This window comes from Pristiophorus japonicus, chromosome 17 (assembly GCF_044704955.1).
Source record: "Pristiophorus japonicus isolate sPriJap1 chromosome 17, sPriJap1.hap1, whole genome shotgun sequence".
Taxonomy (NCBI): domain Eukaryota; kingdom Metazoa; phylum Chordata; class Chondrichthyes; family Pristiophoridae; genus Pristiophorus; species Pristiophorus japonicus.
In genome coordinates, this window is record NC_091993.1 from 42,626,865 (window position 1) to 42,648,333 (window position 21,469).

Here is a 21,469-nt window from a genome sequence, read left to right on the forward strand (position 1 = left end):
GATACCTGCCGAGATTCAGCGTGGATACGGTCTGCTCAACAGCCTAACAGCCTAATCTTGGCCAGCACTTCACACCCGCAAATTTTGTATCTCGCGTATCATGCGACCCCCCAAATTTAGGTTACAATTTAGGTCTTCAAAAGTCGCATGATACGCGAGTATATACGGTATATAAAAAAGAGCTAAAGTAAATGTTGGTCCCTTAGAGGTTGAGACTGGGGAATTAATAATGGGAAACAGGGAAATGGCAGAGACTTTGAACAAATATTTTGTATCAGTCTTCACGGTAGAAGACACTAAAAGCATCCCAACAATAGATAATCAAGGGGCTATAGGGAGGGGGGAACTTAAAACAATCACTAGAGAAAAAGTACTAAGCAAACTAATGGGACTAAAGATGGACAAGTCCCTTGGACCTGATGGCCAAAATTCGCCAGATTCTGGAGAGATCCCAGCGAATTGGAAAACCGCAAATGTAATGTCCCTATTCAAGGAGGGAGACAGAAAGCAGGAAACTATAGACCAGTTAGCCTAACATCTATAATTGGGAAATACATTATTAAGGAAGTAGTAGCAGGATGTTTAGAAAATCTTAATAGAATCAAGCAGAGTCAGTATGGTTTTATGAAAGGGAAATCATGTTTGACAAATTTGCTAGAATTCTTTGAGGATGGAACGAGCAGGGTGGATAAAGGGGAACCAATGAATGTGGTGTATTTGGATTTCCAGAAGGCATTCAATAAAGTGCCACATATGATTACTGCACAAGATAAAAGCTCATGAGGTTGGGGGTAATATATTACCATGGATGGAGTATTGGCTAACTATCGGAAAACAGAGAGTCAGGATAAATGGGTCATTTTCAGTTTGGCACAGGGATCAGTGCTGGGGCCTCAACTATTTACAATTTATATTAATGACTTGGATGGAGGGACCAAATGTAATGTAGTCAAATGTGCTGATGATACAAAGATGGGTGGGAAAGCAAGTTGTGAAAAGGATACAAAGAATCTGCAAAGGAATATAGATAGGCTAAGTGAGTGGGCAAAAATGTGGCAGATGGGAGTATAATGTGGGAAAATGTGGGGTTATCCACTTTAGTTGGAAGAATAAAAATGCAAATCATTATTTAAATGGAGAGACTACAAAATGCTGCGGTACAGAGGGATCTGGGTGTCCTTGTACATGAAACACAAACAAGTTAGCATGCAAGTACAGCAAGTAATTAGGAAGACAAATGAAATGTTGGCTTTTATTGCAAGGGGGGGCGGGGGGGGAAAAGAGTATAAAAGTAGGGAAGTCCAGCTACAACTGTACAGGGCATTGGTGAGACCACCCCTGGAGTACTGCGTACTCCTCATTATTTAAAGGAGGGATATACTTGCATTGGAGGCAGTTCAGAGACGGTTCACAAGGTTGATTCCTGAGATTAAGGGATTGTCTTATGAAAAAAGGTTGCGCAGGTTGGGCCTATACTCATTGGATTTTAGAAACTGAGGTGTGATCTTATTGAAACATATAAGATTATGAGGGTGCTTGAAAGGATAGATGTAGAGAGGATGTTTCCCCTCGTGGGGGAATCTAGAACTAGGGGGCAACATTTCAGAATCAGAGGTCGCCCATTTAAAAACGGAGATGAGGAGGAATTTCTTCTCCCAGAGGGTCATGAATATTTGGAATTCTCTACCCCAGAGAGCTGTGGAGCCTGGGTCATTGAATATATTTAAGGTGGAGATAGACAGATTTTTGAACGATATGGGCATCAAGGGTTATGGGGAGCAGGCGGGGAAGGGGAGTTGAGGCCAAGATCAGATCAGCCATGATTTTATTGAATGACGAAGCAGGCTCGAGGGGCCAAATAGCCTCTCCTGCTCCTATTTATGTTTTTATGGTGTGGTCAACAGTGTCAAAGGCTGCAGACAGGTGGAGAAGGCTGAGGAGGGATAGTTCAGCAATGGTCACAGTCACATATGATTTTGATAACAAGCATGTATGATGTGGGAAATCCTGGATCTAGAGAGTATCCAATGAGGACTATACATGCAAGCAGCGATGGAGGTTTTTCTTGCTCAAGCAGTTGATTACTGAGCTTGAGGACCAGCTGGCTACACTCCATAACATACGTGGGCAGGAAAGGTTTTCGGAATACATATTCCAGTCGGTGGCCAACCTAGTACAACAAAGGAAGGGAACTGGACAAATGCATTCAACCAGCCTTCTGGGCTACTTTCGAACAAAGTGGTTAACAGTAGAATTCACTCAATCGTCATGTGTATTCACCCTGCATGGTACACTAGTCTAGTCAGGTCTACATCATGCAATACTATACACATCACTCCAGATTCGGATTCTGCCTTACCTATTTATGTACTTATAACAGTAGATATTCTTTTTAAGTAGTTTACTGAATTATTTCTATTTACTCACTCAATAGTTTATTATATATCATGTGCTTGCACTGACGGAGGCAGGTACACACACACACAATGTGCAAATATGTACTTTTATCCCTTCTGAATCATCTCCCCAGGTTTTGCCAGCAGGAGTGTGAGAGAAAGGTCTTTGCCCATACTCTATTTCTACATTACAGTGGTTCAGTTGTCAGGCATTTTGCCTGCCCTTTAGCGTTTGTTCCTTCCTCTCCCACAGCTCCTCGCTACTCTCCTGCTGATGTTCATTATTCTTCAGCTTCAGGCTAATCTCCCAGCTCTTTAGCAGCTGCTTTGCCGTCTCACGCCACTGGTTTCTTGCTGGCTGATCATGCTGAGAACACTGCACTTAAAAAGAAAACAGATTTCATTTAATGCTGGATAGTTGATTTTAACACCTCCTTGGTGCACTAACCAAATGGTTATGGCACTGGTCTAACAACCCAGAGTTGCCAGCTCAAAACCCACTGTAACAAGTTGTGAAATCGAATCCAATAAATCCTGTTATTTGTGGACAAGCACCAGAAAAAAACTACGAGAGCTACCATTTTGTCATTAAAACCCAAATGGTTCCCAGACATAGGGATATGGTACCACAGTGATTATGTAATCCAGAGACACAAGTTCAAATCCCACCACAGCAGCCGGAGAATTTAAATTCAATTAAATAAATCTGGAATTGAAAAGATAGTATCAGTAATGGTGACCATGAAATTACCGAATTGTCGTAAAAACCCATCTGGTTCACGAGTATCCTTTAGGGAAGGAAATCTGCCATCCTTACCTGGTCTGACTCCAGGCCCACAGCAATGTGCTTGACTCTTAACTGCCCTCTGAACTGGCCTAGCAACCCACTCAGGTATATTCAAGGCGGCGGCTCAACCCACCTTCGCGAGGGCAATTAGGGATGGCCAATAAACGCTGGTCTCGCCAGCGCTGTCCACATCCTGTGAATTAATTTTTTTTAAAGTCGCACCCTACAAAGCTGACTCTTAATTCCCTCCGGGCAACTAAGGGTGGACACATCAAGAAATTTTTTTTTTTTTTAAATTGCAGAACCTTTTCAAACATCAAGGTCACAAAATCAAAATAATGAATTTGATTTAAAATCTACTCCTAAATTTTTTAAGCTTAGTTATCATACAATGGACCACAGCTGTTCCCTGGTCTGTATACTCAATTCTACATCACACAATACGTCCATTACTAGGGGAGATGGGGGGGGAGGGCTAACTTGGGTGCCCATTAATGCCTCCTAAAAGTATATTTAGGATTTGGGCTGCTCTTCACTGGAGAATAGTTTAAAGTGCCAGTTATATTTTTGGGTTATACCTTTTTTTTAAAAAAACTCAGTATTTTTTCAGTTCTCATATCTTGAATGTCATCTCCCTATACCTTAAACTAGCTACACGATCTACAATTTATTCAGTAACATGCTTGGGACAACTAATCTTGGTGTGTTATTTATTATTAATCTACTGGTGTTCTTTTGATTCCACAGGATCTTTCATCCATCCTCATTAAGCAATATAAATTGCATCAGGCTTTGTTCTCATTTTAATAAACAATGAACAAGTAAATAATTTATTTACAACAGGTTAAATATATTACATCTATATTTAACCTGTTTGTCTATACACAGCCCCCCTCCTTGTTCCCTTACAAGTTGTAGGAACAGGCTAAAATCTACCTGTATTTCTGTGAAAGTTTCAGTTTGGTCGATTCAACTTTATTCTCCAAACAATTCTCAAATTTCTCTTTTTAATAACCTCAATCAGTTGCTACAACTGCCAACCTCACTTAAATAATAGCCCATCACCACCCAGGCCTGAAACACTTGCCGCCCAGGCCTGAAACACTCACCAAGTCTGTATATATTTAAAAATCATATAGTGGATTCCATCAAGCATGTTACCAGGAGACAATAGAGACTAACTTTGCTAAAGATGTCATGGTTTAGGCTGAGGTCACAGAAGTGTCTTTTTAAACTCTCGTATTGCATATAATTTAAAGGGACAGGTACCAGACCAAGGCAGAACTGCTTCATATTTGTCACAACCACCAATTTGCAAAAGCAGTTCCATTCGCAGTTGTAAAACTGCTGAATCAAATCGGCATCGGAAATGACAACGGTCTTGATGACCCAAGTAAGCTCGCTTTGAGAACTTAGCTTATCCATTGAATAGGACATGTCCATCAGATGCAAGCTCGATACATGAACTCTTCCAGTTTTGGGGACAAAGAACACAGCTAACTCTGCCAAGGAATAAGTTTTACTTATTTTACTTTACTTTAATACTGAACATCCCTCTCAAGTTTAGAGTAAGCTATACTTTGTGAAACTGTGATTGAGAAACATCGAAGACAAGAAGCAGTTTTCTGTACATGCAGAACTTGAAACTTCATACATGGGAGCCAATTGTTCCTCTTTCCTTACACCTCAGCGCTAGACAAGCCACAGTGCACTTCGTCTAAGCTGAAGCCACCCATATTGGTGAGTTCAGGTCATTAGCCTCGACAAATGCACTCCTGTCGCAGGTTCCCCTCTTCGCGGGGCCTTGCACTGGAAATGGGTGTGGGAATACAGCTGCTGTTGTAAGTCGAAGAGACCTTCAGTAGTGGCAAAAACTGCAGTCAGAAAGCTTCCGGTGTTGCTGCCTCTGAAAGGAAAAGGAACTCGCCTCCTTTGGTCTTTGCTGCCTGCCCCTCTCAAATCTGCCTATTGGAGTGGGGCTGAACACAGGACTTAAGCTCCAGTTCTTCTGGGCGTCGTGTAAAATGGGTGTTCTTCCAACGTTGGCAGGGTGGGGGGTGGGAAAGAGAGGAAAATGAAGAGGTGCAGCCGGTTATGCCCCCTATTTCCTAATTACCATGCCTGTCCTTTTCTTGCATGTACCACAGGAGCAAGTACACCACCGTGGAACCTTGGAAATCAATGGGTATAAGGTGGGTGGCGACAGATCAGGGAATTACCCCCTGCACTTTACACCCAAGCATTCCATGAGCTTGATGAAAATATCTGATATTTAAATAGTCAAAGAATCTTACAACACAGGCATTCATTAATTTTGAACATCTCTACTAAAGTTCCCCTTCACCTTCTCTGCTCTTGTCTGGAACAGTCCCAGCTTCTCCACATAACACAAGTCCCTGGTACCATTCTAGTAAATCTCCTCTGCACCCTCTCTAAGGCCTTGACATCCTTCCTTTGGTGTGGTGCCCAGAGCTGGTCACAATATTCCAGCTAAGGCATAGCCAGTGATTTATAAAGGTTTAGCATAACTTTGCTTTTATACTCTATGCCTCTATTTATAAAGCCCAAGATCCCATATGTTTTTAAAAACAGCTTCATCAACTAGCCTTACCAGCTTTGAAGAATTGTGTATGTGAACCCCCAGGTCTCACTGCTACTGCACCTCATTTAAAATTATACCATTTTATTTATATTGCCTCTGCTCCTTCTTCCTTCCAAAATTTATAATTCTCATTTCTCTGCATTGATAGCCATTGACAATAGCTTGACATTATAAATTTTGCCTTTGCTTCAAGGCAATATAGAATCGAGTTAGACTAACTGGGCTTTCCTCAAAAGATCAAAAGCAATGAGTGACAAATATGGCAGGAGGAAAACAAACTGAATTGAACAATGTAGGTCTCTGCATCCTTAACAGCAGGCAGGAAGTTGGGTTTCCAATTGACTATGTGCAGTTAATCAGAATGAGTACCATTTTAGCCTTTCAACATGTTTTTAAAGTCATGCACATCACCATAATGGTACCAGGAAAAATGATTCAACATTGCATCATCATCATCATCATAAGCAGTCCCTCGAAGTCGAGGAAGACTTGCTGCCACTCAAAGTGAGTTCACAGGTGATTGAACAGTCCAATATGGGAACCCCAGTCTCTGTTACAGGTGGGACAGACAGTGGTTGAAGGAAAGGGTGGGTGGGGAGTCTGTGGTTTGTCGCATGCTCCTTCTGCTGCCTGCGCTTGATTTCTGCATGCTCTCGCCAATGAGACTCAAGGTGCTCAGCACCCTCCTGGATGCTCTTCCTCCACCTAGGGCGGTCTTTGACCAGGGACTCCCAGGTGTCGGTGGGGATGTTGCATTTTATCAAGGAGGCTTTGAGGGTGTCCTGGTCAATATTTATCATTCAACTAACATCACTAAAGCAAATTATCTGGTCATATCTCATTGCTGTTTGTGGATCTTGCTGTGTTCAAATTGGCTGTGGCGTTTCTCCACACTAGAATAGCGACTACACTTCAGGTACACTTATTTGGCCGTACAGCACTCTGGGACATCCTGAGGTTGTGATAGGCATTTTATAAATGCAAGTTCTTTATTTCTTCTTTACACACCTTCTTGCTGCAGCTTTCAGGATGGCATTGATATGTGGGTCTGCTTCTCATCTTCAATTGATCAAAGCACAGGGAGTTTGAAAGAAAGACAACTCACTAATATTTTTGGAGTATAGAAAGTCAGAATAAAGTTTGCATCTTGCTTTGGTACAAAAATCTAAATAATTGAAAAAAAAAGGAACTGTACAATTAGTCAAAAGGCTTGTTTTACACAGTATTTCCAATGTTTAATCCAGATTTGAAATCACAATTTCTTTTGGCAGATCACACCAAATGCAATTGTGTGATTGTTTCTTGTTGCATTTTACTGTACACAAACAGTTCTGCTAATTTAAAAGTCTCATCCTAAATTCCATGCATCCTTCATTCCATTGCAACTATTTGTTGCTTGTGTAACAACTTACAACAATGAACTACTGAAATCAAATATACAGCAATCGGAGGCTTACAGTACATTTAAGGCTTTGATTTGTTTGTCTAGTAGTGTTATTCCCAATGTCTTGCATTCTTTATGCATATGCATAATGTGATTCCAGTGTCAAAATCATAACCTCAAATCACTGGTTGTTCCAACTAAAGTTAGCAAATTACATCTGTTCCCGTATAAAATACAGATGTGTAAATTTATGAAATTAAATGGTAACAGATTTTTTAAAGTTGAATGTTAAGTAGGGTAAAAATAGTTACATTGACGAATCAAACACGTTTCACAGGATAAAGCTGTATCAAATTAGGCAGTTATCACATCTATTCTCAACACTTTTTGAAACAGAAAATGTTTCTATAACCTTGAAAGACATCATATACAAACATTGCAATTTATGAAGATACAACAGTTATTTTAGGAATACGAACTTCAGTGGGGATTGCGAGTGAAAAGTGTTATATTACCTATTCTGAAAGACAATACACAGCAAAATTTTAAAAGTCAAAATAGTTCATAAATTTACACATTTGTGAAAAAAAGTATTCGGCTACATGCCATGTTTTGCACCATTAGGAAAGTACTTGAGGTATTGTTCACATCTTTACTATGGAAAAAAACCTCCCACAAATATTGGAACATTAAGACCATTCAAAATAACTTGTGTTCATTAGCAAAGAAGTGGAAATTTTCTTTCCAAATTCACAGTTTTCCAAATACAGTACTTTGAGGCAATGTTAGAAATATCAAGAATGTGATAAACATTCAGGTCACATTCATCATGTTGGATTGATCAATCCTTCAATGAAGAGCTGTTTTATTTATGAAGCCACAATCACATGACCTGCCACATTGTGTTACGTTATACGAGCTGCAAAACAAGTCAAAAGTCTGTGTGACATACAATTGTGGCCAGAAAAAAAATTCGATAACCCCGATGAATGAATTACAATTTTAAGGAATGCAGGAAACAAAATGGAAAGAAAGGGTTGATAACCATCAAAAACTGCTTCAAAATTACAGTAGGTGAACATTCTCATGTGCAAAGTACATAAATCACATGAATTTCCCTGGTATAAAGAGACTGAGATTTTGTTCAGTGTTTCAAATGAATCAGCCTGAAAGTTGATAGCTTCTTGCATTGTCGAAAGCTACAGTTATCCAGTTAAACCATGTGCAAATTACTTCACAGATCAGTTCTCCCATTCACAATTGCCTGGGAAACATCCATACAACAGTCTTCAAGAGATGGGTAACTCATGACCTATGAAATGTTTCAGTCTTTCAAGGTACTGTGCATAAAGCTCAATGTCATTATGTCCGGCTCCCTCAACCCAGAGGGGCTCCACTGCTCTTGGACATTGCTCGTACATTGCGAGACCATGGGAAAAATCAATCACCTCATCTTCGGTGCCATGAATTACCAGCACAGGAGAAGTTACCTTGGTTATCTTGTCAATGCTGAAAGAGATGAAAACAAAGTTGAGAAATAAAAGCAATTATAAAGTATTAAAGCATTAAACATCAGCACTAGTTTTATCACATTTATTAGCCAAATAGTTAGGTGTCAAAAAATTAAACAGAACGCCAAGTTTTAGATTTACTTGCTCGAAACGGCCCAATTTAGATGAGCTGTCAGTCTTGGTTCAGTGGAGCACTCTCGTCTGAGTCAGCAGATTGTGGGTTCGAGCCTCACCCCAAACACTTGAGCACATAATCTAGGCTGACAGTTCAATGCAGTGCTGAGGCTGAGCCACACTGTTCACAATCTTGACCCTGAAATGAGCTTTCGACCACATATCCACAGCATAACTAAGACCGGCCTATTTCCACTTCCGCAACATCGTCCGTCTCCGCCCTTGCCTCAACTCATCCGCTACTAAAACCCTCATCAATGCCTTTGTTACCTCTAGAGTTGACTATTCCAATGTACTCCTGGCTGGCCTCCCACATTCTACCCTACGTAAATTTCAGGTAATCCAAAACTCAGCTTCCTATGTCCTAACTTGCACCAAGTTCTGTTTACCCATCATTCCTGTGCTTACTGACCTACATTGGCTCCTGGTTAAGCAACGCTTTGATTTCAAAATTCTCATCCTGGTTTTCAAATTTCTCCATGGCCTCGCCCCTCCCCATCACTAATCTCCGATTCACGTCCCCCACCGCCCCACCCCCCCCACCGGCCTCGCTTCTCTAATTCTGCCCTCTTGAACATCCCGAATTATAATTGCTCAACCATTGGTGGCTGTGCCTTCTGTTGCCAAGCTCCGGAATCCCTTCCCTTGGGGAAGTCCAGAACCAGGGGTCACAGTCTAAGGATAAGGGGTAAGCCATTTAGGACCGAGATGAGGAGAAACTTCTTCACCCAGAGAGTGGTGAACCTGTGGAATTCTCTACCACAGAAAGTTGTTGAGGCCAATTCACTCAATATATTCAAAAAGGAGTTAGATGTAGTCCTTACTACTAGGGGGATCAAGGGGTGTGGCGAGAAAGCAGGAATGGGGTACTGAAGTTGCAGGTTCAGCCATGAACTCATTGAATGGCGGTGCAGGCTAGAAGGGCCGAAATGCCTACTCCTGCACCTATTTTCTATGTCTATGTTTCTATGTTTCCCTAAACCTCTCCACCTCCCTCTCTCATTCCTCCTTTAAGACGCTCCATAAAACCTACTTCTCTGACCAACTGCCCAATTTTTCCTTATGTGACTCTGTCAAATCTTTTGTTTGATAATACTCCTGAAGTGCCTTGGGATGTTTTACTATGCTAACGTTGCTATATAAATACAAGTTGTTGTTGTTGCTACTACAGTGTCAGAGGTGCTGCCTTTCAGATCAGACACTGAACCAAGATCCTCTCAGGTGGACATAAAAAACCCCATGGCACTATTTGAAGAGGAGCAAGGTAGTTCTTCCAACATTATGGCCAATATTTATCCCTCAACCAACATCACTAAACCCAATTATCTGGTCATTTATCTCAATGCGATTCCTGGGGCCCTGCTGGGTGCAAATTGACTGCCACGTTTCCCTACACAGGATATACGGAACGGAAACAAACCATTCGGCCCAACCAATCCACGCCGGCGTTTATGGTCCACTCGAGCCTCCTCCTGTCTTTCCTCATCTAACTATATCAGCATAACCATCTATTCCCTTCTCCCTCATATGCTTATCCACATTACAACAGTGACTACACTTCAAAAGTAATTCATTCACTGTGAAACGCTTTGGGATGGCCTGCTGTGGCGCTATATAAATGCAAGTTCATTGGGTCTAAAAAGTTCATCAATGAAGCAAATGGCTAGGCAAAGCAAATGATTATGCTTAATTCTGTAGAAAGCTTTCTGCTAAGAGTTAAATAACAGCACTTTTCACTGCTATTAATACAAACTGCTGTTTTATATCCCTTGGTGCAAGATATCCATGAAGGAAGATTTAAAACCCGCTCTTCGACTCAGTAAACCAGTGTTGGCCAATACAGTAACCACGAGTCACATGTAGCTAACTGCAAATCCAAATGTGGCTAATTACATTTCTTAATTGTAACTAAAAACTGAATAATAGGAACATAGGAATGCGAGTAGGCCATTCAGCCCTTCAAGGGTATTCGGCCATTCAATTAGATCATGGCTGATCTGTACCTCAATCCCATTTAGCTGCCTTTGACCCATATCTCTTAATATGATTACCCAAGAAAAATCCAACAACCCCAGCCTTGAAAGCAATAGTTTTGCCCACTCTCAATCTGTCCATGTCCCTTTGTAACTTCCTGCTCCCATCCCAACTTCGTGTCATCTGCAAACTTGGATATACAGGTGCAACGTCCCAAATCTGGAACTCGGAAAACTGGACTTGTCCGAAAAACGGACATTTTGCGCATCCCAGATAGAGTCGTCCAGAATTATTGTTTGAAAACCAGACATTTTTCAGGCGGCCAAGATGGCGACAGATGAGGAAACCAGTAAAAAGCGTAGCGCCTGGAGGGGGGGGGCGCCACGGGAATCGGCGAGAAGCGGAGGATTGGCGGGTGGCGAGGTCCGAAATCTGGCAAAACCTGACACGGATTCAGTCGAGGATTCAGGATTTGAGAAAAGAAAATCAATAGTCTGAAATCCGGAATCCTCGATTAAATCCGTGTCAGATTTTGGGTTTTGCCGGATTTCGGACCTCGTCGCTCAAAACCCAGCATGGATTCGGTCGAGGATTCCGGATTTCAGCCCATTGATTTTCTTGTCTGAAATCTGGAAAAACCCCAAAACCGGCACGGACTCCACGGACTCCATCCAGAACATTCCGGATTTCGAACGTTGTACCTGTATTCCTTCATCCAAGTCATTAACAAATAGTGATAAGATGAAGCCACAGTACAGATCCCTGGGGAACACCGCTGGTCACATCCCTCCAATCAAAGTACATATCTTTTATTTCTACTTTGTCTCCTAACTCCCAACCAATTGATACCATCGTCTGGCATGTGATTTCAATACTCTGTCATGTGTACTTTAACCGTTTTGTGTTTGTTAGTAGAATGGTAAGATGAAAAGCAGTGTGTTTTGATTATTGAGTGATTACATCCTTGGTTACTGAATGGTGGTAGATATTTGTTCAGTAACGTGATGTACCTGTATGGTGCGAGTGTTTGTAAGGTGCCTTCTACTAAAATTAGTAGATGTGGCTAACACATTGGCATAGACACACTTATGGCTAGTTAACAATTTCTATTGGGTGACACTGCATTAAATTGACATTGTTTCACGACTGTTTTTCTCTCTAGTTCAGATCTGAGAAGTTTGAATTCCAGTGTAATTATATACTGGACTCCCCCAGTTCATTTTATTTTTCGGCATCAGCCCTTTATTTTCACAGCAAAGTGCTTAATCAATTTAATGTTCGACAGAGATTTGAGTGTTTCTGCCAGAGAACTACAGCAGTTAATTGTCGATCTCTGCTCTTCCACTACATAACTCAGCAGCTGTAACTTTCAAAACAACCAGTACCTTTTTTTTTCAACTTTTCACATTACACTTAGTGACTGTACTGCATAAACTTTAGCACAAATTACAAGACTCGTGTCCTAATCATGTCACAGTAAATCAGATGATACACAGTTTAATGACAGGTGGGTTAAATCCGATAATGCACAATGTATTTTTCTGTTGCTAAGATTGAGCTGTGCTTCTTTAAGGCCAGAAAGTCAGCTTTAAATCACTTTGTTGAGGAAACGGCACAAATTAGAAAATATTTGCATGTTTCAGGCTCCAGGCCAAAAGCACTAGTCTTAAGCAACTAGTGTACTTTTTTCTTTAGAACGTTTTTATTTTGCACCTGTGACGCGTGACACATGGATGCAATACACTACCAAATCTCCTGCGGCATATTCATTGACTCACGATGAAGGATACAGTCGCCTAGTGGGTATGGTATGGTACTGGATTAGCAACCCAGAGACCGAGAGTTCAAATGACATCGTCAATAAATCTCGTAATTTGTGACTATGGAAGGCTTCCAGATTGTTGTAGCAATCCAATTAGTTTACTAATGTCCTTCAGGGAAGGGACCTGCCACCCCATACTTGGTCTGGCCTACATGTGACTCCAGTCCAACACCACTGCCAATAAATATTACCTTGTAATGTTGCCCCCATCCAAAGAACAAATTAAAAAAATGTAACATTATAACAATACCATAGCCCAGATATTGCGGTCGGAGGCTTCCTGCCGGCGAATACCTCCAACCTCAAAAATAATTACGAAAGTACCTGGTGGTCCCACAGCAATGAACACTTAGGCTCCGAGGTCTAGATGCGCAGCCCAGCAGAGGCCCACGCATCCCAGGAGGGTAAACGCATCTAGGGATCACGTGGGCTGGACCAAAAATGAAGTCCTTTCTCATTGATAGTAATGGGAATACCCCCAAAAAACAAAGAAAACAGAATACATAAATTTAAAAAAACCTCACTTATTTAAAATTCATAGAAATTGAATTAACTGTTTTAGAAAAAAAATTTGCATTTAAAAAAAATGTTTCAATAGTGTTAATAATAAACTTACCTTAGTGTTTTTAATATAAAAATAACCCATAAAATTAATTTTTTCTATCTTTTAAAACAAGAGTTTTAAGGTCATTTGCCGGACAGGAGTTGGGCCCAACTCTCCACCTGCGGAGGCCCTTTACTTACGCATTCATAGGAGATCGCAAGTGCCGGGTTTAGGCACATGCGCAGTGCACGCCTAAACCCGGAACTTGCGGGGCCTCTTCGACCGCGTGCGCAATTTACGGCCCCATGTGGCGCACAACATATCGTCAGTGATTTACAGTGACCGAAGTCAAGTTTTATTTGTGTTACATGATTTTCTGTGTTTTGTACTGTTTTTTGGCCATCAAATTCTGTGAAAAATAAGTGGCTTTTCAAAATGGAAGATACACAAAATGATGTACCAGTTGAAGATAGGTACTTGGTATTTACCAGTATTCGGCAAATGTGGGGATTCATAGAATAACAGCACAGGAGGTGGCCATTCGCCCATCATGCCTGTGCCGGCTTTTTGAAAGAGTGATCCAATTAGTCCCACCACCACTCTTTCCCCATAGTCCTGCAAATGTTTCTTGGTTAAGTATATACCCAATTCCCTTTTGAAAGTTATTGAATCTGCTTCCACCACCCTTGGTAGTGCATTCCTGATCATCATAACTTGCTGCGTAAAAAAGTTAGCTGCACTTGGGGCAATTCTGGGCTTTGGCAGCTCTGGGGAATGGTTCTGAGGCCGCCATTCGTTGTGGAGGGAGAGCCTGGGGTTGCCAAACTGGAGGAGTAGAATGAGTGATTTTAAAATTGATTACTACAACAGTGGTGCAGGGGCTTGGGAGTACTATAAACGACTTGCGGGCAAAGGCAGGTTAAAGGAATGGGAAGATGCAATGTGCAGAAGTGTGAGGTAACAAATCTTGGGAACGAAAAAGAATGGGTGCACACACGCAAAAATGCAAAAGGGTATGGATAAAGGGGTTCTAATTCATAATTCCCTGAAAGTGCGAGTGCAAGTAGATAATACTGTATAAAAAGGCCAGTAGTATTTTGGGTTTTATAAATAGCAACTAAGAGTACAAAAATGAAGTAATGATAAATTGGTACAAGGAAATGGTCACAGGGTACTGTGTGCAGTTTTGGGAGGCCAATTATAGGGCCCATGTTTCCACATGATTTGCGCCTGATTTTTTAGGAGCAACTGGTGGAGAACGGACTATCTTAGAAATTGCAATTCTCCACATTTTCTTTTCTGCAGTTCTAGTCAGGTAGAACAGTTCTACTTTGGAACAGAATTTTTTCTTCAAAAGGGGGCATGTCCGGCCACTGACGCCCGATTTCAAAGTTTCCACAGTGAAAACGTATTCCAAACTAACTTAGAATGGAGCAAGTGAAGATTTTTGTAGAACTGAAAAAACCCGTTCTACACATTAAAAAAAATCAGGCGCCGGTTACAAATTAGGCGTCTAGAACGAGGTGGGGGGGGGGGGGGGGGGGGGAAGGGAAGTCATTAAATTCTACAATAAATCCTTATTTATACTTCTACAAATAAATCCAACCTGAATAAACATTTATAAGCAAAGAAAAGATTAAATAAACCATCTTCCAACCTGTGTGAAAGTGTTTCAGCCAGCCTCACAAGTTCGTTCGTTCCCAACGGCGGGAGGGGGGGGGGGCGGGGGCGGGGGAGGAGGAAGCCGTTCCCGACGGCGGGCAGGAGGGAGGGAGTGCGGGACCGACCGACCGCAGCAGGGGAGGGGGGGGGGGGGAGGAAGCCGTTCCAGACGGCGGGCGGGAAGGAGACAGTGAGAAGGCTGCAGGAAGCCTCAGTGCTGATGGCAATGTGCTTTTATTAAAAAATTTTCAAAAATTTAACAGCTACAAAGAACTACAAAAATGGCCGAGTGCCAATGTTTCCTTCACACTGCGCGTGCCCGAATGCTCCAACGCGCATGCGCAGGGTTGTCGGCAGGAAAAAAACTAATTTAAATAGTACCCGCCCCCTCCCACTTACAAAATCGGCGCGAGTGTAGGCTCCGCCCCCCTGGGCGCCGCACCAAACAGACAGGGAGCTGCAGGGCTCTCCAGAATCGCGAGTTTTTTTTCCGGCGCCATTTTAGGCGCGAAAAACGGGCACCCAGCTCGGAGGGGCGCCCGTTTTTTATCATGTGGAAACTTGGGCCCATAGAAAGGACATTGAAGCCACTGGGAGCGTACAGCTAGATTCACCAGAAGACCCTAGGAATGGGAAACTAAAGTTATTTAACAATTGAGATACTTGGAATACTTCCACTGGAGCAGAAAAGGCTAGAGAGAGATTTAACAGAGGTTTTTAAGATTCTGAAGAGTTTAGTTAGGATAGCGTTTCCTTCTTTACCAAAAGATTGGGAGGTAACGGATGAGAGGTCATCAATTTAAAACGGCCACATAGTACAAACAGATGATAGGGGAATTTTCTTTATCTATTCTAGAGGGTTATTACAGCATGAAACAGTGAGTTGAGCTTCCAGCCACATATCCGCTCCATCACCAAGACCACCCACTTCGCCAGTAACATCGCCAGACGCCGCCCCTGCCTTATTTAAGCCTTTGTTATTTCCAGACTTGACTATTCCAATACTCACCTGGCCAGCCTTCCATCTTCCACCCTCCATAAACTTGAGCTCATCCAAAACTCTGCTGCCCAGTGTCCTAATTCGCACCAATTCCCATTCACCGTGCTCACTGACCGACACTGGCTCCAGGTCTGGCAACGCCTTGATTTTAAAATTCTCATCCTTGTTTTCAAATCCCTCCATAGCCTTACCCCTCCCGATCTCTGTAACCTCCTCCAGCCCTACAACCCTCCACGATCTCTGTGTTTCTCCAATTCTGGCCTCTTTCGCAACCCCGATTGGTGGCCGAGCCTTCAGCGGTCTAGGCCTTAAACTCTGCAATTCCCACCCTAAGCCTCTCCTCCTCCTTTAAGTCACTCCTTAAAACCTACATCTTTGGCCAAACTTTTGACCATCTGTCCTAATATCTCTATGTGGCTCGGTGTCACAATCATAAAAAAATGGGTATGATTTGGTGGCCATTATAGAAACATGGTTGCAGGGTGGCCAGGACTGGGAATTAAACATACAGGGGACTACATACGATTCGGAAAGATAGGCAAGAAGGGAAAGGAAGTGTGGTAGCTCTGTTAATAAAGGATGATATCAGGGCAGTTGTGAGAGACGATATTGGCTCTAATGAACAAAATGTTGAATCATTATGGGTGGAGATTAGAGATAGTAAGGGGAAAAAGTCACTGGTGGGCGTAGTTTATAGGCCCCCAAATAATAACTTCACGGTGGGGCGGGCAATAATCAAGGGAATAATGGAGGCATGTGAAAAAGGAACGGCGGTAGTCATGGGGGATTTTAACCTACATATCGATTGGTCAACTCAAATCGCACGGGGTAGCCTGGAGGAGGAATTCATAGAATGCATATGGGATTGTTTCTTAGAACAGTATGTAACAGAACCTACAAAGGGAGCAAGCTATCTTGGATCTGGTCCTGTGTAATGAGACAGAAAGCATAAATGATCTCCTAGTAAAAGATCCTCTCGGAATGAGTGATCACAGTATGGTTGAATTTGTAATACAGATTGAGGATTAGGAAGTTGCGTCAGAAACAAGCGTACTATGCTTAAACAAAGGAGACTACAGTGGGATGAGGGCAGAGTTGGCTAAAGTAGACTGGAAACACAGACTAAACGGTGGCACAATTGAGGAACAGTGGAGGACTTTTAAGGAGCTCTTTCATAGTGCGCAACAAAAATATATTCCAGTGAAAAAGAAGGGCGGTAAGAGAAGGGATAACCAGCCGTGGATAACCAAGGAAATAAAGGAGAGTATCAAATCAAAGACCAATGCATATAAGGTGGCCAAGGTTAGTGGGAAACTAGAGGATTGGGAAAATTTTAAACAACAGCAAAGAATGACTAAGAAAGCAATAAAGAAAGGAAAGATAGATTACGAAGGTAAACTTGCGCAAAACATAAAAACAGATAGTAAAAGCTTTTACAGATATATAAAACGGAAAAAAGAGTGACTAAAGTAAATGTTGGTCCCTTAGAAGATGAGAAGGGGGATTTAATAATGGGAAATGTGGAAATGGCTGAGACCTTAAACAATTATTTTGCTTCGGTCTTCACAGTGGAAGACACAAAAACCATGCCAAAAATTGCTGGCCACAGGAATGTGGGAAGGGAGGACCTTGAGACAATCACTATCACTAGGGGGGGTAGTGCTGGACAGACTATAGGGACTCAAGTTAGACAAGTCCCCAGGTCCAGATGAAATGCATCCCAGGGTATTAAAAGAGATGGCGGAAGTTATAGCAGATGCATTCGTTATAATCTACCAAAATTCTCTGGACTCTGGGGAGGTACCAGCGGATTGGAAAGTAGCTAATGTAACACCTCTGTTTAAAAAAGGGGGCAGACAAAAGGCAGGTAACTATAGGCCGGTTAGTTTAACATCTGTCGTGGGGAAAATGCTTGAAACTATCATTAAAGAAGAAAAAGCGGGACATCTAGCTAGGAATAGTGCAATCAAGCAGATGCAGCATGGATTCATGAAGGGGAAATCATGTTTAACTAATTTACTGGAATTCTTTGAGGATATAACGAGCATGGTGGATAGAGGTGGTGTATTTAGATTTCCAAAAGGCATTCAATAAGGTGCCACACAAAAGGTTACTGCAGAAGATAGAGGTACACAGAGTCAGAGGAAATGTATTAGCATGGATAGAGAATTGGCTGGCGAACAGAAAGCAGAGTGTCGGGATAAATGGGTCCTTTTCGGGTTGGAAATCGGTGGTTAGTGGTGTGCCACAGGGATCGGTGCTGGGACCACAACTGTTTACAATATACATAGATGACCTGGAAGAGGGGACAGAGTGTAGTGTATCAAAATTTGCAGATGACACAAAGATTAGTGGGAAAGCGGGTTGTGTAGAGGACACAGAGAGGCTGCAAAGAGATTTGGATAGGTTAAGCGAATGGGCTAAGGTTTGGCAGATGGAATACAATGTCGGAAAGTGAGGTCATCCACTTTGGTGGAAAAAAAAACAGTAAAAGGGAATATTATTTGAATGGGGAGAAATTACAACATGCTGAGGTGCAGAGGGACCTGGGGGTCCTTGTGCATGAATCCCAAAAAGTTAGTTTGCAGGTAATCAGGAAGGCGAATGGAATGTTGGCCTTCATTGCGAGAGGGATGGAGTACAAAAGCAGGGAGGTCCTGCTGCAACTGTATAGGGTATTGGTGAGGCCGCACCTGGAGTACTGCGTGCAGTTTTGGTCACCTTACTTAAGGAAGGATATACTGGCTTTGGAGGGGGTACAGAGACGATTCACTCGGCTGATTCCGGAGATGAGGGGGTTACCTTATGATGATAGATTGAGTAGACTGGGTCTTTACTCGTTGGAGTTCAGAAGGATGAGGGGTGATCTTATAGAAACATTTAAAATCATGAAAGGGATAGACAAGATAGAGGCAGAGAGGTTGTTTCCACTGGTAGGGGAGACTAGAACTAGGGGGCACAGCCTCAAAATACAGGGGTATTTTAAAACCGAGTTGAGAAGGAATTTCTTCTCCCAGAGGGTTGTGAATCTGTGGAATTCTCTGCCCAAGGAAGTAATTGAGGCTAGCTCATTGAATGTATTCAAATCACAGATAGATAGATTTTTAACCAATAAGGGAATTAAGGGTTATGGAGAGAGGGCGGGTAAGTGGAGCTGAGTCCACAGCCAGATCAGCCATGATCTTATTGAATGGCGGAGCAGGCTCGAGAGGCTAGATGGCCTACTCCTGTTCCTAATTCTTATGTTCTTATGTTTGGTAACACTCATGTGAAGCACATGGACGTTTTACTACATTAAAGGCACTATATAAACGCAAGTTATTGTTGAAGTGCTTTGCCACTGAGTGCGGGTGAGGCACAGACTCAGCTTACAAGGAAAAAGTAGATAAATATTTGAACCGGGGAAGATACAAGGATTAGTTTTAGATTGCTCAAGTGAAGAGCTGGCGCACACAAATGGGTCAAATAGTTCCTTCTGTGGTGTAAACTTCTGTGGATTTCTAGTGTCCGACATCAAAGTGGTGACAGCAATGATGTGACTGAAAAATCATGACAATAGGAGGCAAAGTGAATGTATACAGGAAGTGTGCATTATATGCAAGGCTTACAATGTTACTAGTGGATCTTCTGTGGCACCGTTCAGTGAGCTGGAGCATTTGGCCTCTTTCTTACCAGTCTTCTGTGTCAGAGTTGCTACTTCTCTTTCTTTCTTGGTTGTCTTTTCCTTTATCTTTCACGTGTATTTTCTCAGTCTTTTTTCCTTTCCATTCTGATAGGAAGTGGAAGAAAGGCAGGGAAGGGAGCAATGAAGTGACAGATGCTGCATTTTGCAGTGATGAAAGCTGGGAGTAGCCATCTCCAGGATCTAGTGAGGGTCATAGGCCAAGGGTTCCTGGAATGTAAGGGAAGGATCCAGGTGGGTCTTTGGGTTTGTTTTGGGGGTGGTATGTAGGAGGGCAACTTTTGGATTCAGTGCGGGGAGGTCATGACCAAGACATTGACCTTTCCACCCCATCCCTTTTGCAGAACCCACTGCTAGCTCATCTCCCCACCACCGCACCATTTCTCTTTCTTCCTCCTCCCAATTTCATCCTTGCACGGGACCCTATTTCCTAGCTCTGTCAGTTCATTGCATTGTGCAACGCTCTTTCAAATTTAGTAGTCTATGTTTCCTCACATCACATCACCATTTGTGCTCATGTTTCGTTTCATGCCCAATCCATGCTACATCACCCTATCCTCCTGCATTATAGCTCAAATGGGCTCCTTTTATATTTTCCACCAGCTACACATCATTGCTGTACTCCCTCTCTTAACTGATTCAGCAAAGGACCCTCTAAGTCTTCGCCATAGTCCATGCTGAGCCTGACCCTTCTAGTGCCCAGAGATTGATGGATCATGTTATGTCCCATACTTGAAATAGTCCTCTTAAAACATTGAAGAGGCATATCTTCAGAGGCGTATTCAGACAAAAATGAATGGGGTAAGCAAAAGAGTTTAGAACTCTTTTTTCTTAGTCTGGGATAGGATATCGGCAGAAGTGTTTTCGATAAGCTGAAGTTTAAGAAATGATGGGTGCCAGGTATTGAAATACTTGAGTCTGGAGGTGACAAAGACTTCAGTGGCAGATGGGCTGAGGCAGGGGTAGAAGCAGGTAATGTTACAAAAGTAAAAGTAGGCTGTGTTGGAGAGTATATGGGGTTAGAAACTCAGCTCAGGGTTGAAAAGTCTGGATCAGCCTGAAACAGTGGCCAGGGAGAGGGATGGTGTCGCTGGCAAGGGTATGGAGTTGGTAGTGATTAAAAGACGATGGCTTCAGTTTTCCCGATGTTTAACGGGAGAAAATTGTGACTCATCCTTGGTATCAGAAGAACAGAGGTAGTGAAGTGGTAGAGCTAGGCGTTGCCAGTATTCATGTGGAAGCTGACCCCATATCTACAGATGATGTCACCAAAAGGGCAAATGTAAGTGAAGATGAGAATATGCCAAGGATACATCCTTGGGGGACACAGAGGTAATGGTGTGGGGGTGGGAAAAAAAGCCATTGCTGGAGATGCTGTAGCTATAATCTAACAGATAAATGTCCAACCAAGCAAGGGCAATTCCATTGAGCTGGACAGGAGAGGAAAGGCACTAGAGGAGGTTGACAGTTGACTGTGTCAAAGGCTGCAGAGAGGTCAGAGAGGAAGGATAATGCACCATGGTGTTATTTTCACAAACACCACCATGGTGCATTATCCTTCCTCTCTGACCTCTCTGCAGCCTTTGACACAGTCGACTGTCAACCTCCTCTAGTGTCATTTTGGTGCTGTGGCAGGGATGGGAACTTGTTTGGAGAAATTCATAATTGGAGTTAAGGGAATGAGGGGCACAGATTTGGGAAGCAACCACACGTTCCAAGATTTTTTTTGAGGTACAAGGGGGTGATGACTGTTTTGCAAGAGAGGGGAATGATAACTGAGGAGAAGGATCCATTTACAATATCAGATAATATGGCAGCAAGGGGAAAGTTGGATGATCAGCAGTTTATGTAACCAAATAGGGTCAATAGGAGAAAGAGGTGGCTCTCATGGACAAAATAAGCCCAGAACAGGAAATTAGAGGAGATGGGAG

The 21,469-nt window shown here is 42.5% G+C and overlaps 1 protein-coding gene across 2 annotated transcripts in view; it reads right to left on the minus strand.

The window, feature by feature from the left end:
* Positions 1 to 6,995: 6,995 nt before the first annotated feature.
* abhd17c (abhydrolase domain containing 17C, depalmitoylase) overlaps positions 6,996 to 21,469 on the minus strand; it is a 71,844-nt gene continuing 57,370 nt past the window's right edge. For both annotated transcript variants that reach the window (XM_070858687.1, XM_070858686.1), the window contains one exon: positions 6,996 to 8,678. In XM_070858687.1, coding sequence (XP_070714788.1) covers positions 8,459 to 8,678 — 220 coding nt within the window. In that variant the 3' untranslated portion in view covers positions 6,996 to 8,458. The remainder of the gene's footprint in view (positions 8,679 to 21,469) is intronic.